The sequence below is a fragment of the Ambystoma mexicanum genome, chromosome 2p (genome assembly GCF_040938575.1).
Source record: "Ambystoma mexicanum isolate Mex_15411 chromosome 2p, UKY_AmexF1_1, whole genome shotgun sequence".
NCBI classification, from domain to species: Eukaryota; Metazoa; Chordata; class Amphibia; order Caudata; family Ambystomatidae; genus Ambystoma; species Ambystoma mexicanum.
The window spans coordinates 1,047,786,082-1,047,813,137 of record NC_090923.1 but is presented as its reverse complement, the minus strand read 5'-3'; the positions used below and the strand labels follow the sequence as shown (position 1 = coordinate 1,047,813,137).

The window sequence follows — 27,056 nt, the reverse complement described above, 5'->3', positions numbered from 1 at the left end:
TTCTAACTGACTGATAAATTAATAATTGTTTATTCAAGAAACCCGATTTGAATACTTGTCACTTTGAATCTCTGTGTAACTCCCCTACAGCTCACATTGACCCCGCATGAGATAAGTCTGGCTGCACAACACGCTACCAACCTGTGTAGTACAAGCTTATGCCAAAGGTTGGTTTCCTATTGCCAGAAGGTTAGGGTTGTTGTAGCGCACCCAAAGGGTACTGCATACTAACAATGATCGCCTTTGTGATGCAGTTGGACTACAGACTGCAAGCAAGACATAGTGAAAGGAGAAGAGGTAGACGCTCTCGCCCCCTGCCCGATTCTTCCATGGCCCAGGCAAAAATTCAGGTTCTTGAGGAACCCATGCAGTTAGGGGTGGCCCGAGGGCCCCTCTCACCAGAAGAGCGCTCCCGTCGACGCACATTGGGCCGGTGTATGTACTGTGGGGAAAAAGACCATCTCGTCAGGGAAACGCTGGATCCTGTTTGTAGGGGGAACCACGATTTGGAATGACAACTCTGGTTCCCCAGGTCCTGAGAATATATGATCCCTCGGATACATCCATGGTAGTTCTACTGGTGAAGTTCATGTGGGGTGACGCTGAAGTAAGCAATGTCCCAGCATTAGTAGACAGTGGTTTGGCTGGGCAACTTTGTAGATGACCAATGGGCAAGCAGTAAGGGGCTCCTCCGTTCCCTCAAGAAAGTTTCCATTCTGGTGGAAAGTGTTGACGGAAGTCCACTCAGTTTGGGGCCTATCATTGAACAAACCATTCCCCTGGCATGGGAGTAGCCTCTCATCTACAGGAAATCACATTCGACATTACTAAAGCAGCCCATTACCCCATCATACTTGGTTTACCCTGGTTACGTCTACATAACCTTCTTTCTTGGGTTAGAAAATTGTCTGTCCCATTGCCTCTCTCATGGTTCTGTAGGGTTGTTCACCCGCTCTTCCCAGACACACATTTTGTCCAATACCACCATGCTAAATCACATTCAAGAAATCCCTGAGCCCTATCAACAGCATCACAAGGTATTTTCTACTTCACAATATTCAGAATTGCCCTCACGCCGCAGGGATGATTGTGCCATCAATCTTGTGCCTGACCAACCCTTTCCTTTTGGTCGAATGTACATCCTATCGGCAAAAGAAAAGGAGGTCCACAAAGAATACCTCGATGTTAACCTCCAGAATTGGTCAATAGCGGAATCCATGTCTCCCTCTTTTTCATTCCCAATAAGAACACTTCAGAATTATATCTCTGTAATGACTTACGTGGCCTGAATCGGATCACTATTCCCTACCAGTATCCCATGCCTCTCATACCAGATATCCTGGAGGCAGTAAAAGGAGCAACAATCTATACCAAAATTGATCTACGGGGGGCATACCATCTCATTAGAATCAAAAGCAGGGGACGAATGGAAAATGGCTTTTCGAACTCAGTTTGGTCATTTTGAATATAGGGTTATGCCCTTTGGGTTGTCCAAAGCCCGGCCATATTCCAGAGATTCATGGACCATCTGTTTACTTAGACGATATCTTGGTATCTTCTTCATCCAAATCTGAACACGTATGCCATATACAGGAGGTCCTGAGTCTTAAACAGAATCACCTATTCTGCAAACTAGAAAAATTTGAATGTGATCAGAATCAGGTTACATATCTGGGTTACGTCCTGGCGGCAGAGGGAGTGTCTATGGATCTCTTGAAAGTGACAGCAGTCTTGGATTGGCCACCTCCAGCCTCTATTAAGGATTTCCAACGATTTCTGGGCTTTGTACATTTTTACAGGAAATTCATTCCTGGCTTCTCTTCTATAATCCAGCCCCTTACTACACTGTTAAAAGGAGAATCACTTTCTATGGTCCGTAGATACTCAACAAGCCTTTGATAAATTAAAAAGCCTATTTACTAAGGCCCCAATACTGATCACACCTGATAAAAACAAAAAGTTTATATGATTATGATATGCCATTTATAACACGCATATACACACGTGTATCAAGACGCAACGAGGCAAGGGAGGGCAAACAGAGGGAAGACAGACATCAATCCTACTAGACCAGGTGGCATTGAGACCGTGCAAGTGCTGGGGAGGGGGTGAAGGGGAAAAAGTGCAGGGGCAAAGAGGAGGGGGCAGTGCAGTACATAGGATAACATTGAAATAAATTAAGACAATAAATAAAAGTGTGGCCAGCTGGTGGCAAGTGCATGGGTAAGTGCAGACAACAGGTGTCAAGTGCTAGTAAGGGCTGTAGGGATACAGAAACAGTCCCTGAGATCAAGTGTTGCCAGGGGGGCAGTACAGGTGTGCAACTGGTGGCGAGGGGGCCAGGCCCAAGATCAGAGGGTAGCCGGGTAAGCACTGCAATTTTGGAATCAGCCAGGAGATCAGCAGGGGAGAGGAGGAGAGAAAGCAGAAGCAAAGAGGAAGGTCTTGAAGTGCTTCTGGAACTGTAGATGGTTCGCCTCAAGTTTCAGAGAGGAGGGGAGGATGTTCCAGAGGAAGGCCCCAGCAGAGGAAAGAGATCTACCACCAACTCGCTGCTTGGAGAAGCGACTTACCCTGAGAGAGTTGGAGGCAGATGAGAGAAGAGCTCAAGAATAAGATATTTAGGAAGAGAGAGCTGAAGCTACTTAGGTCCCAGGCCCCAGAAGGCCTTGTGGACAATGCAGAGGGTTTTGAACTTAATCCTCTCCCCCACTGGGAGCCAGTGCAAGAGATTTCAGTCATGGAGAGATACGATCCGAGGGCAAGTCTCGCAGTCCTCTTCTGGATGAGTTGCAGAGGGCGGAGAGCAGAGGCAGGCAGATTTGGAAAGAGGCTTTTGCAATAGTCCAGCTTAGAAAGTGCCTGGTATTGGTTGAACAGCCAGGGAGAGAAGTTAGACCCCTGGGGAAACCACAGGTGGAGATAGAGGAGAGGAAGGACCAGAGTTAGACCTGGAAGGGTCAATCAGAGAGGAAAGAGGTCAGCCAAGCCAGGGCCTGATCAGTGATAACCAGGTATCACAGAGACGGTTCAGCAGGATGGCATGGTTGACCGTGTCAAAGGCAGAAGAAAGATCAAGTAAAATGGGGACAAAGGGGGTGTTGGAATCGAGGTTGGAGAGCAGGTCTTCGTGGATGTTCAGGAGAGCAGTTTCCGTGCTTATGGCAGCTCTGAAGCCAGACTGATGATCATGGAGGCAACCAACAGATTCAATGTGAAGATTAAGCTGGGAGATGGCCAGCTTTTCCAGACGTTTGCCCAGGAAAGGACTGATAGAGAATGGGCGATAGTTAGCCGGGAAGGGTCGGCTGTTAGGCTCATCTGGTATCCACGGGGACGCCACCCAGCCCTGGTTGGATGATTTGCACTCTCAAACCCTCTCCCGGTCCCTTGGTAAGGCCTCTGGTTAAAGATGGGTCTGCAATATAGGAGAGTTGGATTCACTACAAGATTGTCTTTATGTTTTCCCACCTCCCTTGGCCTCAACTCCTTCCTCCCCTTTGGGCCTTCTCCTCACCTTAATATTGTAAAAGATGGATTTGCCGTCCTGCTCCTCGTGGCAGGGGTGCATAGATGTGGGGGGCGAGCAGCGACCAAGTTACTTCACTGGTGCAAGCCCCCTTGTGGGAATCCAGGCCTACTGCGACTCCGTAGGTTTGCTGATTTACAGTCTTTATATGCAGTTCTTATGTTCCTCTTAGTTCGAATAATAATGTCATGCTTCTTTCCTTTTAGGTATGGAAAGGTATTTTGGTGTTGTCATGCAGTTTGAAGATGAGCATGGGCCGTTAGGCAAAAGCGCGGTGTGCACGATGCTGTCCGGAGAGTAATGCACGATGCGCTGCGCTGTTTCGCCTTTTTATATTGCTAACCTGTGACTTTTCTCTCCTTGCAGGTCACGATGTTCCTCGCCGAGTGCCGTAATGTTCCAGCGAGGATCCTGACCAGGAGAAGACTACCCAGGTAAGAATTGTGTGGCTTTCTTCGTTCGGGAGGAAACGTGAGTAAACGCTTACTAATGCTGTCTTTCTTTCTCCTCTTTCCAGGTTATGATATTCCAGGATGCATGCAGTGCCGGATGATGGAGTTCGTACCTTCAGGTGAGTAGAACTGGTCGGTGATGGATTGAAGACAGGATACTGTTCCAGGTAAGTTTCGTAGTGTTCTCTCTCTCTCTGCAGGTCCTTGGTTTCAGGTAAGCTGGCATCAAAGAACTGGACACGGTGAGCGTTACGCTGCCCACAGCAGAATAACGCGAAGCATGTTCTGCTGTTTGGGTGTGGTTTAAATAGTCTCAGGTAAAGTAGTACAGGTAATAGTCCCAGGCCTGCCACACCCAAAAGACTAGACCGCATAGCCCAATTCCTTGTAACCGAGCTATGTGTGTGTCTCCATGTTGGCTGAACCCACCCAAGTTAAATAGTCCCAAGTAAATAGTTTCATTCTAATGTTGGTCTTCATGATGGTTCTGAGCCTGGCGCCCAAGGCGCCAGGACTGACTCCACGTGAGAGTCTTGGATGAGGTTTTAAGGCCTTTGACCTGGCCCTAACTGGAAGGCTGACTTGCCAGTGAGGGCTAGGGGCAAGGGTCGTGACATCAGCAGAGGGTTTCTTAAGAAGAGGGTGCACAAGGGAGTGCTTCGGGGGGGTGGGGGGAGACTCCAGTGGCGAAGGAGTGGTAGCAGAAGTCCGCCAGAGCAGGAGCAAGGGTGTCAATGTGGTCCTTGATGGTTTTGGAGGAACAGGGGTGGCCGAAGAAGGCCAGAGGAAGAGCAGGGAGTAGAGGGAAGAGGGAGAGAGGAAGAGAGAAAGGACAGGATGTCCTGAGTTTTAGAGATGAAACGAGAGGCCAGGGCCGTGCAGAGGGCCTGGGAGGGGACAGGAGAGGTAGAGACTGCAGCAGGATTGGCCAGCTCCTTGCAGAGTTTGGCCGAGTTGTTCGATGCCGCGAAGACACAGGCTTGGATGTAGGCCCTCTTCCAGGTACAGACAGAGAGCCGGTATTGCCTTTGGAGCAGGCAACAGGCCAGTTTATCAGAGGATTTAAAGGAAGCACGCCATTTCCTCTCAGCCACCCTGCACTTACGTTTAAGGGTGACAAGGTCTGAGTCGTTCCAAGAGTTGAACTTGGCTTTGGGGTTGAAGCGGATCCTCATGACAGGGGCAAGGGTGCGAGTCAGCCAAGGGAGAGGAGGGGTGAGAAAGTGGCGGAGAAAGCCTCAACTGACACACGCTTCATGGGTCAGATAACCGAGAAGGTAGGTGGCAGTGCTGGAGTTGGCTTGGCCTGAGGGAAAGATGGTGAGATGGGAGGAAAGGAGAAAGTGATCACTCCAGGAGAGAGGAGTGGTGAGAGGGATAGAAAGGGGAAGATTTTAAGAGATCAGAACATCCAGAGTGTGTCCTGCAGTGTGAGTTGGACCAGAGGGGAGAAAAGATTGAGAGAGTCACAGAGGTCACAAAAGAGTCCAGTGGAAGGACAGGAAGCATCCAGGTGGATGTTGAAGTCTCCAAGAAGGAGGAGATGAGTGGTTGAGACCAGGAGGGAAGACGAGAGGACCGCCCACTCAGTGGAAGGGGGGAGATCTGACCAGGTGGCCGATAGATGGTAGCCACAGTAAGGGAATGGACAGGAGAGAGAGAGAGAGAGAGAGAGAGAGAGAGAGAGAGAGAGAGAGAGAGAGAGAGAGAGAGAGAGAGAGAGTGAGAGAGAGAGACTGCAGACGAGGCATTAGAAAGAGGAGTAGGCCTGCTTAGGAGAGGCAGGAATCCACTCGGGGAAGATAATGGCTACACCCCCTCCGGAACGGTTGGATCTGGGCACAGAGAGGATCTTGTAGCCATCAGGGAGGAGAGTGTCAAAGCTTGTGACAGAGCTGGAAGTGAACCATGTCTCGGTGAGACCGAGGGACAAGTTCCTCCAGGAGGCGGCAGATGTCAGAGGAGTGTTTGACAGCTGAGCGAGAGCTTTGAGTGGCACTATGGAGAAGGTTGCCGTCCTTGAGACTTCCGGGGAGGGGTACCAATCAGAGGTACGCCCTGCGGAAATGTAGCAGCAGCCCGAAGGGGGTGGAAGGGGCAGAAAGGAACTCATACTTCTCACTAGGCCCTTGGCACAGTGTTACTACAGGAAACCATCCACAGTGATGAATGTCCAGTCACTTACCTTTCTAAGACTTTGTCAACATCAGAGCTAAACTATTCTGTGTTGGAAAAAAGAGTTGTTGGCCATAAAGATGGACTTTGGGGAATGGAGACACCTCTTACTAGGTGCTACATATCCTATAGAAGTAAGAACAGATCATCATAATCTCAACCCTGCAATATGCCTAAACAACAAAGTCTTCAAGCGCGATGGGCACATTTTTTTCACCCTAAAATATAATTTTCACATTCATCCCAGGGATAGTAAATCTTCGGGCTGACACATTATCCAGGAAAGAACCCTTGGGCGCCTCCCAGTTTAAGTCTGAATTGGTGTTTCCCAAGGCTCTGTTTGTAAACGGCGTTTCAAATTTTCTGCAGAAAATCCAATCAGACACCAGAGATCATGAAATTTATTGGCAATCGTCGATTCCCAAATACAATCTCGTTAAGGAGAACAGATGTTATTTTCAGGATCAGAAAGTTTTTCTCCCAACAGCGTTTCTTCGGCAAGAAGTTCTCTGCATGTGCCATGATACACAAGCAGCTAGACTTTGGAGTGTAGCCAATACAACAAATTTGATTCAGAGATATTATTGGTATCCCTGTTTAGACACCGAGGGTTGGGATTACGTTTCCTCATGTGTCATTTGCCTTTAATCCAAGATACCTTGGAAATCTCCATTAGGACAACTTGTAAAAATGACTTTACCTGACAGACCGTGGCAGACAGTAGCTACAGATTTGATCGTAGACTTAACCCCTTCACATGGACTCACCACGATAATGTGGACTATTGGCTCATTCACTAAACTGGCTCATTTTGTACCCCTCCCAGGAATCCCTACGGCAGCACATATGGCTTGCGTGTTCATTGAGAAGATAGTCTCTCTTCACGGATTGCCAGAAACAATTGTATACGACCGGGGCTCACAATACACCTCCCGTTATTGGCAACAAGTCTGTTCTATTCATGACATCAAGCAGGCCGCGAGTTCGGGTTTGCAACCACAAATAATTGGTCAGACAGATCGTCTAAATCAGACATTGGAAGGGTGCTTAGGGTGTTTTATCTCTGCAGCCCAGGATAATTAGTCTGAACTCCTGCCATTGGCTGAGTTCGTCTATAATAATTCAACATACCCTGAAAACCAGCCCATTCTTTTGCACTTACGGCTATCATCCTGTTTGTTTCCCTTTGGTCACCACTTCGGCTACCCGTTTTCCGGACATAGACAATCTGGTACATAACAATCAGTCAGGTCACAAGACCTCTCGAACAGCTTTACAGAAAGCACAGGACCGGGTGAAACATTTTGCTGATCGCCATCTAACTACGGCCCCGATCTTCAATCCAGGGGACATGGTGTGGTTGGCATCTCGGTTTCTACCTCGGCATTTGGTACCGTCCAAGTTGTCTCCCTGGTATTTTGGTCCCTTCACGATTCTGAAGCAGAAGGGATTGGCGGCCTTTCATCTTCTACTTCCACCTTTCTTGGTCCAGGATTCACCCGGTTTTCCATGCATCTCAGCTCAAGTCTGACGTGTCGTATCACTTTGGTCGTACCTTGGTCACAAGGCCTCCACGGCTTTGGGCCCCGAATACGAGGTCTCTGGGATGTGCAATTTCCGTTATTTTTGGGGTCGACTCCAATACCTGGTGGATTGGAAGGGTTATTTGCCGGCAGAGAGGACTTGGAAACCTGCTACTTCTGTGCATGCCCTTCGTCTGGTCCAGCAGTTTAATCGCTTACATCCTGGTAAACCGGGGGGGTTTAGACCTTTGGGAGGGGGCATACTGTCATGCCCCAGGGTCAGTGGTGTTCTCTCTGGAGCAGGTCGAGACGTGCCAGGTTAGTGACATGTCATTCTCCGAGCTCTGTACACGTTATTGCCTTTTCTCCTCTCCTGGCTCAGTCCCCGCCCATTGGAACAGAGACAGGAAGATATCAGATACCGCAGGCAATGAGCCGGCACGTTGCTACTCTCTGCAGTGCTCCCGCAAATTCCCTCGCTCTCCTGGCTTATTGTCATAAACTACGATCTTGCAAATTCCTAATCCTTTATTCAACCTTAACCGGGCTCAAGACTCTCTCCAGAGTTTTCACCCTCTGCCCGCTTTGTGCTATTCCTGGTATTCGCAGTCCCCAGTTGACGGTCTCTCTCTGTGTCTTTCTCTCTTTCGCTCTATCTCCCCTCCCTCCCCCCACAGAGAGCCATACACAGCACCCAGTAAAGGAAACACCTCATCTTCTGGTCTCTCGATTGATTCAGCGCCTAGGTTCAGAAGACACCAGACCACTAGGGTTTTCCGTTTCCCCTGATTCTGTCCCTCACAAAGAAAGGTAGGCGGAGTCACTGGGGAGATTCTTACCTTATACTCTTGCAAACCATCAGCTCGCCATGGCCTTTTTTCCTAGATGGTTCACACCAGAACTGAAGACCACTAAACTGCTATATAAATCCCTTGAACGCAAATGGCGGAAAGACAAAACAGCCCTGAGCAGATCCTCCTTGGCCCGGCACCATCACCTTTACACGGCCGAAATCCAGAAAGCTAAAAAAGCCCATTACAACTCCTGAATCCTAAACTATTAAAACCCCAGCAAAGAACTTCACAAAATCATGGCCAAATTCACCAAACCATGTACCACCACCCTTCCCACCCCCTCACAATCACTGTAACCCTACTCTCCACCTATGCTTCCAAAACCCGCCCAGTCAACACTGGATTTCCACAAGGAGCATGCCTATCAGCCCTCCTGTTTAACCTCTATATGTCCACCCTCCCACGAATAATCAGCTCACACAATATCCTGTGCTATAACTACGCCGATGAAATACAACTAATCCTAAAACTCCTGAATTCAAAACCCAACTGCCAACCCAACCTCGCTTCCTGCCTTATCGACATAGATCACTGGATGACCACAAACCACCTCTTGCTAAACCCCTCCATAACTGAAATCGGTATGTGGCAACACCGAACTTCTTCCGCACCCGCTACTCTGGCCATCTGCCATGGGCAATTCCCTTACACCCTCAAATTCAGTAAAAAAACCTTGGATGCACCCTAGACTCAGAGCTAACCCTCTCGCTCCAAGTCAACGTCGTCTCCAAGTCCTGCTACTACCACCTTAAAACTCTTAAGCGCATTTTTCCATACCTCTCCTTTCCCAACAGACTCTCCACGGTCCAATCAATGGTTACTATTGGACTATGCTAAACCCCTCTACCTCGGAGTCCACGCCTACCAACTGACTAAACTACAAAGAGCACAAAACGTTGCAGCGAAACTGCCACTAGCACTTGGCCCAAGAGATCATATCTCCCCAGCCCTCAAAACTCTGCACTGGCTTCCGGTTGCCCGAAGGGTGACCTTCAAAACCTTATGCATCTCTCACCGAGCAATGCATAAAACCGGACCTCAATATCTTCAAGACAAACTAAAACCCTACCATCCTCCACGCACTCTAAGATCAAGCTCTGCCAGCCTCCTAGTCATACCAAAAACCAACTCAGTCATGTTAGGTGAATCATCATTCTCAGCCATGGCCCCCACTCTGTGGAACATACTTCCACCCCACATCCGACTCACAGAGGATCTCATGTCTTTCCGCAAATTACTGAAAACACAGCTTTTCCCCTAAAATCGACTCTTAACTCAAGCTGGATAACAGCAATCAATGACCTTAGCCCAAAGCTGCTTTATCATAAATAATAATCCAACACCACGATCCGAGCGAGAAATCGAAAACTAATAACCGCCAATGCAAATTGAAGCGGATAAACTGAATAGAACGAGTGAAGTGGACAAAATTAGTAAAGTGGATGAAAGGAATGAACTGGATGAAAGCAGTGAAGTGGATGAAATTAAGGACATGGATGAAATTAAGGAAATGGATGAAATCAATGAAATGAAGTATACATGACGAGAGGAATAAAGTGGACCAGAGGATGGAAAGGATGAGTACATGGAACGGATAGATGGCATGGAATGACAGAGTGCATGGAATGAACGGAACAAATGGAATAGATGGATCGAGTGCTTTGGACGGGCAGAGTGCTTGGGACGGGCGGAGTGCTTGGGACGGGCGGAGTGGGTGGGACGGATGGAGAGTGTATGGAATGCTTGGAACAGTTAGGGGGCATAGAATGGACATTGTACAAGAATGGTTGGAGTGCATGGAACAGTTGATGAGCATGGAACAGTTAGAGTGCATGGAATGCATGGAGCATGAAGGCGCTCGATCTCAAGCACCTACTGAAAACCACCATATCACACCACCACGCTTACTCTTCTATACATCACCACTCAACTAGAACACAGCGATACTATGACACATTCGGTATAGCTGTTCTCATACCAACACCTACCACATACTCCATACTCCCCATCATCATAACCAAACACAGCTGGCCTTACACCCGCCAGCCTAGGCGTTCTCCTGAGGCCTAGCGCAGCCAGAATCAGTCTGGTATCACCCTGCTAGAACGAACACCTACTCCTGCTCTCCCAACCATCACACCTACCGCTAAGAAGCAGCTATCATACGAGTGCCACACCTGCTGCACACATATCCGGTGCATACACGCACCTTATGACTCTCTCACTTGCCCTCTACTGACTTGAACTACGGTTCCCGAGGGCGTTCAACCTACCAGCGCATTGAGATCATACCAATGGTACGTAAGGCGCTATATAAATGCAAAGTAACATAAAATAACATGTTCTCGCTCTAACACAGGTTCAGGTCAGTGCCGAACATTATTGTTGTACATTGTATTAGGGTTTGACAATTTCCTCATCTTCTCCCGACTTGTCTACTGTTCATCTCTTTGGCTCGGTCTTCCTGCTTATTAGTTAGCTCCTCTCAGTTCTATTAGTCTTTTCCCTCGTGACTAGTGCTACTGCTCTTCAGTTTCTTTAATGGCTATGCTTTGAATCCCGGTTATCGTTTCACTTTCTCGGTTTCAAAAGGTTTTCACAGAATGGCTCCTCTACATCTCTCTTCTTTGATTTCTTTCCATTCATCTACCCGCTCCTTACTTTCTTCGGCCAAATTTCCTCACTCTGCCCTCATCCCTTATGTGCCCAATCTCGTTTTCGCTCTCTTTTAGCTCCTCCAGTTTGGAAAAAACTGCCTCTTGACATTTGATCTTCCTCCTTTTCTCTTTTCCTCACTCGCCTCAAGGTTTATTTACTTTCTTCATAAATGTGATTTAATTTTACATATCTTTTTACTTTTCTTTTTTGTTTTTAAAGTGCTTTGGCGTGCAGCACACTGAATCCAATCCAATAAATACAAAAAGTTTCAAGCTTACCTCATTAAATAGAGGTTAATGGGTGAAAGCCATGTACTATTAAGTATTCCCCCATTACTTTGCAGCATACACTTACTTTGTCATATATTCACTTCTCCAGACATTTTTTTGTCATATATTTATTATATTATATTTGTCATGACTTTTCTTTTTCTGCATCTTCACACTGGGAATATGGTAATGGATGGGTTTAGGGATAGCGCAAGGTTAGGGTCCAAGGTCAGCAGGAGGGAAGTATAGGAGGTGGAAAAGAGGGGGGGAAAGAGGGAGGTTGCAGGGGGGGGTCTCACCCGGCAATGACAAAGTAAATGTCTGGCGAAGTAAATGTGGCAAAGTGAATGCAACAAAGTAAGTGCTGGCGAAGTGAATGCAAACAAAGTAAAACCATACATCCGTAATATTACAGTCCAGAGCACCGGACAACAGACAGAGGGAAGAGAGAATGCAATGAACACCTGACAAAGAATCATCAGAGACGGTACATTGAAAATACTTTTTTTTTTTTAAAGCTCCAAACACCTTGCTGGAGCACGCGTTTGTGGGGATTTTCTCAGTAATACGTCTAATATGGATTGGTTCCAAAGGGGGAGTGAGAAGGGGGGAAAACAGAGCTGGATGACAAACATGCTGTATGTGCATGTAATCCACTCCTTAAAATTCATACCAAACGGGTTGCAAATGAGGGATGGGGTAACAGGTCCCCCTCTATTATTCACCAAAGGAGTGGTCCCGTGCATGATATATTTAAATCACGGAGGAAACTGCGGGCAGCAACTTGAAGATTTAGACCCCATGTAAATTATCCCCCAAAATGAACTCTCAGATTCACATCTGTGGGTAGCATTTATTTAGTCTTACCGGGGATGAGGAGCCACTGCACCATTACCTTACTCCACGTTTCCCTGATTTGCACCACCCTGGTCAGTTTGGGAATATACCCCCCCCCCCCCAAACCCCCACAGGTGTTCCCACCGGTCCCCCTCTATGTCATGTCCCAGGGTGTCCTCCCAGTATTTCATGTATGGCCACCTGACCACACCCAGAGGGGTGGAAGATATCTTGTAGAGGTCTGCTACCATGCGAGACTCTCCCGTACTGCTGGTTACATATTTTTTCGAAGGGGGTGAGATCCCAGGTTGCAGCCCCCATAACCGCAGGATTGAGAGTATCTGAACCTCTCCCCCTCTCCCAAATTAAAGTATTGTTTAGATTGCACATACGTTTTTACCTCCTGTCCCTTGACCATATGGCCGCAGCTTGCGGCACCCCGTCATCTCCCACTTTGTAAATGATCCCGCCTCCCAGCCTGGGGTAAATCATGAATTCCAAAATAATGGCAGCAAAGGGGATGGGACAGTCGTCAAGCCAGCCAGACAAAACAGGGAGTCCCAAACCTCCCCCACAAGGGCTGTTATCTTACTCTTATACATATTCTTCGGTCTGTCCACCTTGGGGCACCAGAGTTCTTCATGTAGGGGCCTCCCCACCAACGCCCTGTCCATATACCTCCATAGCTTGTCCAGGTCCACATGTAACCACTCTAGAACAACCCTCATCTGAGCCGCCAAGTAGTAAGGTATAGATTTGGTGCCCCCAGACCTCCCTGATGAGCAGGTGTCATTGGCAACCTCATGGTTTTTTGATGATCCAAATGAATCTACCTAGATGCGTCTTGAGATCTTTGAAGACATGCCTAGGGACCCTCCCTGGGAGAGCCTTAAAATAATAGGGGATCTTGGGGAGGATCATCATCTTCAGGGTGTTTATTCTCCCCAACCATGATATCGGTAGGGGCCCCCATTCCCTCATGAGTTGCTTAACCCTCTCCAGGAAAGGCAAATAACTGGCCTTGTATAGGACTCCAAGTTGTACTCCCAGGTAACGATCACTGCCCTAGGTCCACATATAAGGACAGGTCTCTTTCAGTACCACCCCCCCTCAGCCTTTCCCCCCAGAAAGGTCAGGTTAAGTAATTCCGACTTGTGTCCATTAATCTTCAAGCCAGCCACCCGTCCAAACTCTTCCAGCTCCCTTCCAATTGCCGGGAGTGATGTCTATCGCTAGCAGCATGCCGTCTGCAAACGTGATCCCCTTGTGATCCCCACCCCCCAGGCCTCCCAAAGCCAATACCTTGACGTTCAGTAATTCCCCCGAGTCGGACCAGTAAGGCTTCCAGATGAATAGCATAAAGGAACTGAGAAAGCGAGCATCATCGTTTTGTACCCCGGGACATGCGTATTCTCCTGAGATAGCTGACCATTGATAGCCAGGCAAAGAATTGGGTCCCGATAGTTGGCTTTCAGCATTCACAGGAATTTCTCCCCCAAACCCACTGCTTGCATGGTGCCCAAAAGAAAAGACCACTCCACGCGGTCGAAAGCCTTTTCCGCATCCAAGACCAGAATCGCTGCCGGAGTGTTGGTTAAATCGGCTTTCTCAATGCGGTGGCATACCCTGCGGGTGTTATCAAATGTCTGGAATGCTTCCATACATTCTTTTCTACATTAATGCATTAACCAGTGAAATGAGGAAGGTGGTGGGAGAGCGACGCTCTGCACATTGCTCCTCGGATGTGTGTCTGTTTTCATTTTTAGCCATTTACTTCCCGTTGCTCGGGTACAAAAGTCTTTAATTTGCCCAAAGCTGTTTCTGCCGCACGGATTAGATCAGTAAATGTTTCACTCTGTAGCCCCAACTAATACAACAGAAAATACATTTTCCAATTATACTTCTGTTTGTTTATAAAGAACGGTGGATTCTTTTTGTTCCACCAAAACCTCTTGTCGCCTATTTATTAGAGACTTGCTTACACAAAGGACAATTGAAACAAGCAAACATTATGAGCTTGGTGGTAAACTGCTCTATAAATCACATAACACATGCATGCTGTTGTGTGATTTATAGAGCAGCGTCGGCCACCCACGGAGCATACAATTTCCAAAGATAATAAGATTTTTCTTTTTTTCAAAATAGGGGTTGCAAGAGAGATCGTAGGGGTTGCACCTGGGACCAGAGGGGTCGCAGTTGCAACCCTGGTGACCCCCAAATGACAACCTTGACTTTCAATCTGGTTTTATGTTGATCATATAGTAACAAGAAAACTGCAAGGGAGAGCTAGTAAGGAGTGATCACCAAATAAGCGCATAAAAGGCCAAACAAAGTGAATTTAGAATCATGGATACTAGTAGAACAGTTAAAATAAAAAAAAAAAATCCCTGCCTGTTTTAAGTATAAAAAAGGTATTTGTTGGCAACAACAAAACTGCTTCCAAGTCAGTGTGGAATTGTTCACATAGGAACATCAGGAAGTCACACAATAGTAGATTCAATTTGCACTCATGTCGTTATGAGATTGACCCCGGGACAATAAAACTACCCTCACATAAGTGTGAAAATGCCCTAAGAGCATATCAATTACCAAATTGTTTTTCATCCTTTTTAATAGAGTTCATCAAAGAGAAATTTGAATGAAAGCCTCCCACACATTCTGCATTAAAATGTCCCCATTGCAGCCATGACTTTGGGCAGAAAAAGAAACTAAAGTACCTTAACAGGCAAGTGTTAGAAAAGATTTCTATAGAAGCAACTTTTCCTCCATAGTCCATGGACACCCACACTTTTTACATTTGTTTTTGTATTCTGACATGACTTTTTAGGAGTACAGTCTTCAGCTGCACTCCACTGGGCTTTAGCTCTGTTATGGGGAAACTGACACACCCTTCAGGCTGTCAATAATGAGAAACTTTGTTTTTCTTAGTCTTGCAACTGTGTTGCCACTTGTTGGTAACATTTTATCATTGAGCAACGTACCTTCCAGTACCGCGCAATGGGGCCTCTGTGTTTTATGGCCCTCGACACACTCAGGAATGTTTTGCGTTTTGTACAACGTGCCCCAGACTCGTGGCAGTAGTAGCTTTTTCTTGAATTTGTATAACTTTTTACCGAGCCATACCACGCTTACCCTGTCTAGCTCCAGACAGTGACTGTTGATCATGGTCATGCCACGAGATCTTTTGTTGGTCCATTTTCCTTCTCTGTGCCCTTCCAGGGCCAGGATTTCCTTTTTTGGGCATGCAGTTGCCCACGAAAGCTGCTTCTTTCAGGTCATGTCTGCTGGGACCCAGAAAGTGGACTGGGACTGTCTGGTCCCAATCCACACTATCGATGCTAGGGTGTATGGTGTGCATATGAGCAGGAGGACCCCAGTGGTTCCGTATTGGACCACTGCTGGTGTGCATGCATGGAGCAGATCTCGCCACTGGTGGGCTGGGTGCGAGCACTCGCCTGACTGTGGATAAAAAGAGTGGTCTTGCAGATCTGAAGAAGGAACAAAGTATCCTGAGGAGCCTAGCAGAGCAAAGGATGATCCTGAGATGCACTTAAGGGGGCCTAGCACCCGAACAATACTGCTATCCTGGTGAAGCCCTGCTTTGCACCTGATCTCAGAAGAAATGTGTAGGTGCTTCGAACCCTTGCAGTGGTGGCACCAATCGCTCTCGACGCCTCCTGGTAACCCTGCAATTGAGCCTGTTCGGAAGTGTCCCTGCGCCATCCAGTGGGCTGTCCAGCTCAAACCTAGGTTGCCATTCAGGAGCATTGCCGTTTCAGCCCAAGACTTTGGGGAACCCTTGTCCAACAAGGCATCCTGGCAAATTTCGTCATCCCAGCCCTTTTGGGCTGCGAGCTAGAAGGCTACGTCAAACCGCGAAAGCTGTGTGCCCTTTCGTCACTGTGCGACAGCGACGATCGCTGAAGGCGGTTTTCCCATGCTGCATCAGTGTTTTCTTGGTTTCTCATAGGAATCAAGAGTAGCAGCTCCTGTACCATACCAGACTTGTATCCGCAGTGTTCACCAAATGATAAGTCAGGATGTTATGGCTGGGTCTCCCTTCCCCACATTAGAAGCACGGGGCAAGGAGTGACTCTCGAGCACAGCACACTCCTTGGCCTCGTCAGCACGAGGTTCACAATTCACTTCCACGATATCAAAAACCTTCAGAGGGTAGGCTAAGTCTCTTTCTTGCAAATGTCTCTTGCCTTAGAAGGCCTGTGGTGTTTCACAATGACAGAGAAACAAAAAGTTATATCGGTGATCTTGCACCTCAGGCGATTGCTTTTTGCCCCCAGAATCTCCCTCCGTCAGGCTTGGATCCTTCTCACAGTTTGGGCTTCCCTCCGTCGGGTTCACTAGGCCTTTCTTTAACACAGTTCACATATTGCTCATTTTCAGAAAGCAAGGTCTCCCGTCTCCTAGCTTTCTCTCGGCATCCCTCTGTCGGGTTAACACTTGCTACAAATTACAGTTCACAACTTTATTGGAAAGCGAGGCTCGCTTTCCTTTGGCAACGGGTCAGAGACTTTCGATTCAGCGCCCACGTGGCGCTGGACCACTCTGTATCTGGATTTCAACTGCGCTTTCTTTAAAGTTCAAAACATACACAAGCTCTTTGTCTTGCAAATTCCTTGCATTCCTAATTGTTGTCACTTGCAACTTTGGGCTCAACACAGTTTTGTTTACTATCAGCTTCCTCCGACTCACTGGCTGTACTGAACCCGTTGGCTTCTTTGTTGTCTGGAGTAAAGGATAGTACCACGGTAGCCAGCTTGCCTCTCCACCTGCATCATCAAAGCGGGAGGCCCCCGTGTGCCATTGACATCTGCTACTCCGCACGCCACCTGTAATTTACGGTCTTATGCTTTCCCTTTCGAGGCTTCGCGGGTCGGAGTTGAAAAGGCCAAGGGCAATTCCCCCTTCGTCGTCCTTCCAGGTCTCACCGCCATTCTTCTCCGTTTGAACTGCTGGTTTGGTCTAACTATCTCCTCATGCATTCGGCCTTGCTCGATGCATGCTTTCGTGCTCCGCCTTTTAACCCTGTGGGGAAGGTAAAGGGCCGTCAGGTGTGCATGGTTATTGTAAATTGCCTGACTCTGCCTGACCGTGTGTTGGGGCATGTTAGGTAAATGGCTCTGGTTTTAGTCCGTTGTCTGACAGTGTAAGACAGCGTGAGTGGTAAAAGGGGGGTAGAGCTTCTAAATATCCTACAGGGTAGGATGGGAAAAAGGTGTTACAGGGAAGGGGATACCACGTCTAAACCCTTAGTGTCCCACTTCCGCTCCCCGAAGACCCCTCGTCCAAGTGATCCTCCCCCGCTGGTCCACCCCCACGAAGTGGATCCAATAGCGACTGCTGTGTCCTGGTCACCTGGACGACAGATTTCCAGGGACCAGCGGGTGAGACACCTTCAGGTTTCTCACAGCATCGGAAAGTCGAATGGAGGGTGGGAAATCGTACCTGTGGCGATTACCTCTGGACCTGCGAAGTCTGGACCAAAACTGAACTAAGGATGGCGAGTAGTTAAACAAGGGGTAAGTGACTTATTTATTTAATATGCATAAGGCGCCTATACAGCAAATGGTGTTTCCATGCGCCACAAGACAGGAACAAAGTGGTGAGGGAACAAGGGAAATAAATAACAGTAAACTGTCCTACTCAGCCTTGTGACATTCGGATCATGCAAGTGCAGTACAAGAAGTGCACGTAAAATAGGGGGGTATCAAAAGTGGAAGGGGACATGGTGTAGGCAAGTGCTGGAGGGCACCCAGGAGGGATAAATGCCAGTGGGGGCTGGCGCTGCCGACTAAGTGCGAGAGTGGGCCAGGCTCATGTAGGAGTTCCAACCACTCAGGATAGTCAGGGGGGAAGGGGCGCGGAAGGCAATGCTGGATTGGGGAGTGCTGGTATAGACTGGAAAAGGAGGCCTGTAAACCTGTGAGACACATGAGGGACCAGGCCGCAAGTCAACAGCAGCAGATGGGGATATTAGCAGAGGAGGGAGAGAGGGAAACAAGTAGAGAAAAGCAGGTGCTCGAGATGTTTCCGGAACTTCAGGGGTTTTACCCAAATTGACCTTTTACAATTGACCTTTTGCACAATTGACCTTTATATAATTTTCGTTATTTTATATATGTATTGGGTTGGTTTTGGATTATAAATAATATAAGGGGATGGTGTGGGGGTTGCAGGGGTTTCTGGATTGGGTGAGGGGCTGCAGGGGGGCGGGGTTCCCCCCACATATATATCCTAATTGACCTTCTAATTTAGGTCAATTCTCCCGAGGTCAATTGTGAAAAGGTCAAATAGTATACAACCACTTCAGGAGGTCCGGCTCAAGTCTGAGAGGCCTTTCCAGAGGGAGGCACCTGCCGAAGGGAGATTCACCCCCCCACTCTCTGCTTAGAGAAACGTTTGATCAGCAGGGAGTTGGAACGAGAGGACTGAAGGGCTCTACCAGGGAGGTATTTAGGGAGAGAGTTTGGTGTAGCAGGATTCCAGGCCCCAGAAAGCGTTGTGGATGATGCAGAGGGTCTTGATTTTGATCCTTGCAGCCACAGGGAGCCAGTGGAGACATTTTAGAGCTGGAGAGACGCGGTCCCTGGGCGTGATGTCAAGGATAAGTCTTGCAGTTCTATTCTGGATTAGTTGAAGAGGGCCAAGGGAGGAGAGAGGCAGATTAAGGAAGAAGCTGTCACAGTAGTCCAGATTAGAGAGGAACAGAGCTCTAGAGACATTGAGTTTCTGGTGCGAAGGTGAGAAAGGGAAGAATGCCTCTAAAGAGGTGAAGCTGAAAATGGGCCTTCTTGGCATTCATCCAAATGCATTAATTCACTGAAGGCTCAATTTTGGCCTTCCTGTTGGCTTAGGTGGTACTTGCTGCCTAGAGCTCTCTGAAAGTCAGGAACAGTTTGTTCATTGTAGCAGAACATCACCTGACTCTTGGGACCTATTTAACCCCTTCAGAATTCTTCTCATAACTTTTTCCTGCTCCCTAGAAAGTAATTGTGCACTTTATGCAGGCAGTGAACATTGAGCACAAGGCTCCACTCAGCTTAGGGCTGGATTCAAAGCTAAGATTGTCATATCTGAAATTGGTCAGTGTTACAAATGTTTCTCACCCCGTTCCTTTGCAGGTATTGATCGAGTTATCAACATTCTTGTACTGACTCCAGTGGTTGTATATATATTACATAGTATGTTGTTTGAGTGGTATTTCACTAGACCATTTCATTATTCATTTTGTTATTTGTCATATAATAAGTGGTATAATTTTGTACACTGCTGTCTAATTGTAATTATTGGCATTTCACTGTGTGTGCTAATTGGAGACCCCCTGATGACCCTCACTCCTCTTGAGATTTAGCCTCGACTGCTCTCCAAGCTCCCCTGAATTGTTTGGCTATCTTTCCAGAAGTGTCCCCTGTTCACCTAACAAGGGTGGCCTCCAAAACATCCATCTACCAGGCCAGAGTTTAGAAATCCATTCGAACACCAAAGAAAGTGCTCAGACATAAGCCATAATATCATCCAGAGTAAGATTAATACAAATACTTCAATGTAAGCACTTAATGCCCCTCAACCAATCACAGATAAAAACACTTACCAGAGGGAGACCCAGTCCGGCACGGGCCCAATTGACAGTGGACAGCTTATCACGCAGGGAAGATGCCACAGGGCTCACCAGGTTGGCTGGAGGGAAAACAGGGCCCTGGCAGCTCGGACACTGGTAGCCAGCAGGGGCAGTATTTTCTGGTAACTGGTTGGCCATCTCATTCAAACAGGACCAGTGAAACAAGTCTGAGAGTGGAAGAGATGGATTTGAAGGACTGATGTAACCACATTACTCTTAAAAATAGCAACACAACAGAGTTCACACTGGCACTAAGTGGGTTACAATCTCACATTCATGATTAAAGTTTGAATAGAAAAACTAAACCTTCAGGAACACACACACACACACACACACACACACTAAGGTGGACAGATCAACAAAGGCTATGGACGAATAAGGTGGGTCCCAGCACTAGATTAAAAAATAAAGGCAGCTAACCACTGGCAGAAGTGTGGACCAACCATCAACCACCAGTAATCTACATAAGCAGCCATGTCCCTTTATTTTAAGCCTTGTTTTATACATCCACATCTTTGAGGGTGTGGTCTGCACAATCCACGGGATCAAGCAAATTACTGCTCAGAAAAGACATCTCCTCTTCATACTTTATTATCAGAAGCTGTAAATATAATTCCTATACTGTGTAGTGCCTGCAGCTCTGAATTACTTTCAGCAGGACAGGCGCAGACGCTGTCATATTACTCCAATCCAGCAACCGACCGAACATGCCAGCACAGAGATAAATTACAAGATCGGCTTACCATAGCAGACGAGCCGGGTTGTCTCCTTGGAAGACAGAAGTGTGTTGCACAGCCGACAGTTTGGGTTGTAGTCGCTGTCCTGAAGCCACTGCAAATACGACTGGACAATACACTGAAAACAAAAACAAAAACGGGTAAATCCATACTCTGGTGAGCAGAGGTTTGTGCTATCCTAACCTAAAGTCCATACATTGTTTTAAATACATATTACAGACGGATTCCAAACCTCTGGAGGCAGTGAAACAATTGAAGTCTTCCCTGCAATCACACTTAAGTGTGAAGACCATGGACAGGAATCATCTGAGCATGACACAGATGGAGTTTAAAAATCACACTTCAATTTAGATACAGAGCGTTTTTTTACCTTTAGATGAGAGAGTTGATACAGTCCAACAAAGAGGATGCAATCTGAAAACCAAATGAAACCATTCAAAACTTAGGACATGGATAGCAGCCTCTGAACAGCTGCCTCAATTAATGTCACTGTTTTGCTAAAGCAGGGGGTCTGGACCCTGTGAATCACCAGATGTTTCGAAAGACTCCCACAATCCTTCGATTGACTATGCTGGCTATGGCTGATGGGTGTTGTAGTCCAAAACATCTGTAGAGCCAAAGGTTGCAGACCCTTACTCTAAAGAAAAGGGCAAACCTTGCCAAAGACCCGAAATGCATCTGATGTGTTCAATGCAGCCTCCATTCCACTGCTGATATTTAGAAGGATAAGCCAAATTACTGCAGACAGTTTAAAAAGTCCCCATCTAGCGAGTCACCATAACTATCTGCCCAATTAAAGCTTTTCTGGCAACAAGGTCTTGGAAAGCAGTTTTAGGAAATTGCCCATAAAGGACATTTGAGAACTTTTTTTCCTGTTGCGGTTTGTTTGGCATTTTTTCAATGGGGTGGTTTCCACACCCAGATACGCTGATGCCTATTCTTACACATTTACCTTTTTTCAAATTCGGTCCAATTTTTCCACTTTAAATAATTTTTACTCACTTGCCGGCAAACACCTTTCCCATTTTGACATTCCAATTGGTCAAAGAAGCGTCATCAATGGAGGTTTTCCATTTTGTAACTGAGCGGATGTTAGGGAGAATTTTCAGTTTAGTGCTAAATTCCTCCCACCTTGGAGACCTCCAGCTCTTTTGCTGAACTTTGGGACTTTGAACTTTTAAATTCTATGTATTTTCTGTCTGTATTTTCTTTGCTTATGGAGCATGACAAACTGCATAGGCACTGTCTTTTACATTGTGTCACGCAGCACCTTCAGTGCAGTGGCATAGGGAAGTCTTTCAGATTTCCAAAGGTTTAAATACCTTCTCTGGGATAAACTACTGTTTCCTAGAGCAGTAAAGTGAAATTGACTTTACTTAGCATTGTACTTGCTAGACCCAGCACACCATATCTTACAATAGAGTGCTGGATGGGTTACTTAGTATCCCCCTGCGTCTAAATGCTCATGTAACATTTTAATGTTACCCTTTCCTCACAGAATGGCTGGTGGGAGTGGTTTTGTTCCGAACTACCATGGTTTGCATTTACCGCCGCTGTTCGTAGCTCCGGTAACGCTAACCGCGGGAGCCATCTGCCGCAGAGGGTTACCAGTCAAATGGTCGAAAACATTTGGTCGACAGACAATTTGGTCGACACCATTTGGTCGAATGCCAAATGGTCGAATTTTTTTTTTTTTACCCATTTTTTGGTTTTTTTTGGGGGGGTCCCCCCCCCAACCCCCTTTTTTTTCTTTTTTTTTTTTTTCCCCTACACGAAAACCCACAAAACACATATATATATATATAAAAAAAAAAAAAAATTCGACCATTTGGCATTCGACCAAATGGTGTCGACCAAATTGCAGTCGACCAAATTGCAGTCGACCAGTTGACTGGACACCGCCGCAGAGCCATCTTTGACAAAATGGTCCCCGGTCTTCGTTTTTCACCATGTCTTTGTGGAAAGGTCCTTCTAGCGATTTTCCCTGCCCGCCAAACCAGGTTTGGTCTTTTTGTTCATTTAGCCTTTGGCAGGCTTCAGGAGTGAAACCTGCATCTGGCTCCAGAGTGTCTGGGGTAGGCAGGAAGTGAGGGAGGTGCCCAAAACTCCGTGGTTAGTCTCCTAGGAGACCCAAATGTACTTTGTGGTGATTGGCGGGCTGACTGGGTGAGTCACAGCTAGGCTGGAATGAATGGGAGAGAACTGAATAAAAGGCGAGTCTTTTTGCTTGGAAAGCAGAGTCGACCACTGGATGAAGAGACCGAAGAAGAGCTTGAAAAGGACACCTACTCCAACTCCTGGACGGTTGGTTTGCCCGGTGAAGCCCTGCTGCAGTGCCGAAATGCCAAGTTCGCATCGACAGAGAAGCCCCTGCAAGGACGACTTCTCCCCTTGAGTTGGTGGGACCAATCAACTCCAAAGTAAGCCACCTGGACACCCATCTCGGAGCAGGTTGAATTTCCTCAAAGTTGCTGCAGGAAACCATATAGCCAGGGAGAGGGGCACCAGATTGTGTGTGTTAGTCTTAAGCTGGCCTAAAACTTTTGGAAGATCCTCCAGACTCCCACAAAGCAGGACTGACCAAGCCCGAGCACCCTCAGCAGAGTGTGGGACCAGAATTAAGGACAGTCCACCTTGCCAACCAGGAACCACGTTGTTGCTATTTGCGGTAGCTAAAAAGGTGAAACAGCCACTGAAAGTGAAGTTTGCCGGTTGCAGGTTTTGGCAGTCCAGTGCATTGCAGGAGTCCCCCGACGTCCCAGAACAGTGAGACCTGCAGAGCTGCACAGGCACAGAAGTCATCAGCTGCATCTTTTCTGCTTTAATAAGGTACTGTAAGACAAGTCTTAGAGTACTTACCTCTTACTGTAGAAGTGCTTGTAACTTCCACAACTCGCAAGTCTAATCAGCTTGTGGCCCTACATTTGATTCTTCTTTTCGTCAAAGACTCCTAAGAACTTGTGCAAAGACTTTTCCATGTATTTACCAGAAGTGCTTTATCCTATCCAAGACTTTTGCCCATTGACTTTGGCTAAGCCTATTGAATTGAATGGCTCTACTAATGAACTCTAAAAGTATCTGCACTGCTTAACAATATTTGTGGTCTCGTGTTCTAATAACCTTTGCCTTTTACCAACTTTTAAAGAGTGTTCTGAATGCCAACAGCAAGATATTAATGTCCCCAGCACCCTTGCTACTGAAGTCACCTGTGGGTGTAGGTTGCGTCTGTGGGCCATCCCAAAAGGGTCGTCAGATTCAGAAACTCAAAGTGTACAGTATTGAAGTATATTTGTGTGTTACTATTCCATTGCTCCCTTCTAAAGAAGGCTTTATAACTGACGGATAAATAAATAAATGTTTATGCAAGAAACCTCGAGTGTAAGAGTTTATTTGAATACCAGTAACTGTTAATCTTTGTGCAACTCCACTACAGCTCACATTTCCCCTCTTGAGATAAGCCTGGCTGCTCAGCACGCCACCAAAACTGTGTAGTACAAGCTTATACCAAAGGTTGGGTTGCCTATACCTGTAGTCCTAGTTGTAGTGTTCCCAGAGGGTACTGCATTTAAATTCTGCCTAACAGCGGACACAGGTTTGCTGTATCTCACAATGATAAATCGTTCATAAATGCAGATTGTACAGGGGGCATACAAAATAAACAGATTCATGAAATTATGGCTTGGGTGAGTAAGTGGAACTGAAAAGTCACGTTTTCCTATGTACAAAAGATGCCCTCTGAATAGCTCACACCCTCTCATTCCCCCAAACTAATCAATGCATCTTTATGGGAAGATTTCTCAGCTGCCCTTGGTTGCCGTCTACTCAATCCTAAATGGAAGTGAGCTGAAGGAGCTCAAATAAGCTGGTTTTCACCAGTAGCAAACGTTCTGTTAACTGCCTTAACTGGAGTTCCTGCTTAGCTTTCTGTGGTCAACATTTTTAACCTTTCATTAAGATCCAACATTTCATACTGAATCATGCCTCCTGTGGCATTGTGCAGCATCCTGCCCCATCCACTGTTACAGACTTCCACTTTTCGGTTGTATATATGCTGTCTGGCAGTCGTAGCAGGCTGTTCCAGCATGTCCCTGTAAAGTCAACTCTGTGGGGAGTGAGCGAGTAAGCAGAAAAGTGCCATGGAGCGAAAAAGGAGCCGAGCAGCGTGCCAATATGAGAAAAGGACCGATGTCCAAGTGTCAGTCGTAGCAGGCTGTTGAGCCCTCTGGAATCAGTGATGAACTTGAGAGGATGTCCCTGTTATCAAGTGTATGGTAGTATGCTCAGGACGGAATTTACTACACTCATCCTACACCCAAAAGATTAGAGCTACACAAGTTACGAAGATCAAAGTGAACTACATTTCCCTCAAGCATTTGCAGGAACGCCTGAAGGACTTTATCAGCCCCACTCTGTGATTCACAGTAAGGCTCTTTGCTTTACTCGTTTGCTAAGCAGTTCAATGCTGCTTCCACAATGTATACAGTGGCATATAATCTAAGAAGCAAACTCCCAAACCACCCCACCCCCTAGCCCCCACCCACCCAAGACTGTTCAGGACCAAGATATTGACCTGTTCCCCAGCCAAACCTGGGCCTTCTTCCCTAGTACTGTGCACAACCTCTGATGGCATCTTAATGAACCTGGATATTTGCTCTCAAGTTGAGGGCACCTTAAATTCTATGCTCTCCTCCCTCCTCAATTTCCGCTCAAGCTTAGAATATGCATACCTGTGCTCAAACAGCAAGCACTTTGAACTCTGCTCTACCACCAGTCTCTGCTTTAGCTAGTTGGAAGAACACAACCAACCAGATTACTGCATATTTCTCTAAACAGCCCAAGAAACCTGCCATGCAGTGGAGTCAGAAAGTGCGGCATAAGGATTTTTCATCTCCCTTGATCCAACAACATGCCAAGTCTGCTGGATCTCTAGATTTCTCATTCATGAGACAGTGCAATAGTCTGGTGGGAGCGCAGGAGGTGCCAGTTATGCAGAAGGAGAGTGCTCCAGTAAATGAAAGAGCCTATTTATTAAATCAATGTTAGGGAGATTTATAATGTTTATGCTTCATCTCCTCTCCTAGTGAGAGCCCCAGCACTTTTTGCTGGACTTCTGGACCTTTTCCTTTAATCCTGAATGAGTGGAGCCTTTTTCCACTCATTCATTCTTATGGACTCCGCTTTTTGTAACTGTGTTCTTTGAATCTTATCTGTACTATATACTGGAGTATATTTTTCTGCATACCTCTTTATAGCATCTGTATATTTCTATTGCAGCACACAGCTCCTTATGGGCAGTGTTGCAGGGGACCATTTGGGTCCTCCTTAGAGATTATTATCTATATCCTAGAGTAACTACAGTTCTTAATTATATAGAGATGCTTGATATCTCTCCTAAAACATTATAGTGTTAGAGATTGGCAGCCACCACTTTATGCGGAGTGCCAAAAGAATACCTAGTATCCCCTTTCTCTCTGCTCCTGTGACTTTGTAGTCGCAGACAACATTCTAGTTCTGGCTGGTGGCAGTGGATGTGTTCTACAAACTATTGTGTGATTTATCTACTGCAGGTTAAGTCTATAGCCCTGGTAGTGCACAATAGAGAGACCCAAGTGCTAATTTGGGGGCTAGTTAGGTAAGATTGTGGCAGAACTGGTGAATCTTCCTGACCCGGGTCAACCCCAGAACTTTTTTGCTTTATTAGTGGGATATTTTTCCATAATACCTCACTGAGTGGTAACCTTTTTCAACACTCACATAATCTTTAACTCTTTCTATGGGTTTCATTTTTAAGACTCTGCATAGTGTCTTTCTAAAGTTATCCTCTTTAACAACTTATTGGGAATAAGTGCCTGTTGTTGCTGGGTTGCCCTAGGGGCTCCCCTTTTAACTTTATTTAGCTAACCTTGAGAGAACTACAGTTCCCATGGGTAGAAAGGATCTTTGGATCCCTTTTACATTTTGTTAAATGAAACCAGCACACCCCACCTTATGTGGAGTGCTGGGGAGTAACAATTCTGTTACCGGGACAAGCTTACCTTCAATGGCTGGTGGCAGTTATACCTTGTATTAATTTGGTGCACCTTTACCGCAGGCTGTGTTCACAGCTGCAGTAAAGGTACCCAGGGGTGCTCCTTTTACCAAAACAGCCTGGTCTTCTTTTTACGCCATTTTAGTGTGTCTTGTCATTTCTTGTTCCTGCCCCTGACATCCAGGGTGGGAAATTCCTTTGTGCGATTTTTATCTTCTGCCGGAGTCCCCTGGTCTCCCAGCCCAGGCTCCAATCTGTCTGTGAGGGCAGGAAGTGAGGGAGGACTCCAAAACTCCCCAGCTCTTTGTCTTACGCCTTGCTTGAATGGGGACAAATCCCAGTGGGGTGCTGGCTATCC

General features: G+C 46.8%; 1 protein-coding gene across 1 annotated transcript in view; it reads right to left on the bottom strand.

The window, feature by feature from the left end:
* Window positions 1-27,056, bottom strand: part of ZFPL1 (zinc finger protein like 1) — a 255,138-nt gene that overhangs the window by 89,337 nt on the left and 138,745 nt on the right. Inside the window, exons 3-4 of the mRNA XM_069644943.1 lie at window positions 20,677-20,788; window positions 19,907-20,100 (exon numbers count right to left, since the gene is read on the bottom strand). Coding sequence (XP_069501044.1) covers window positions 19,907-20,100; window positions 20,677-20,788 — 306 coding nt within the window. The remainder of the gene's footprint in view (window positions 1-19,906; window positions 20,101-20,676; window positions 20,789-27,056) is intronic.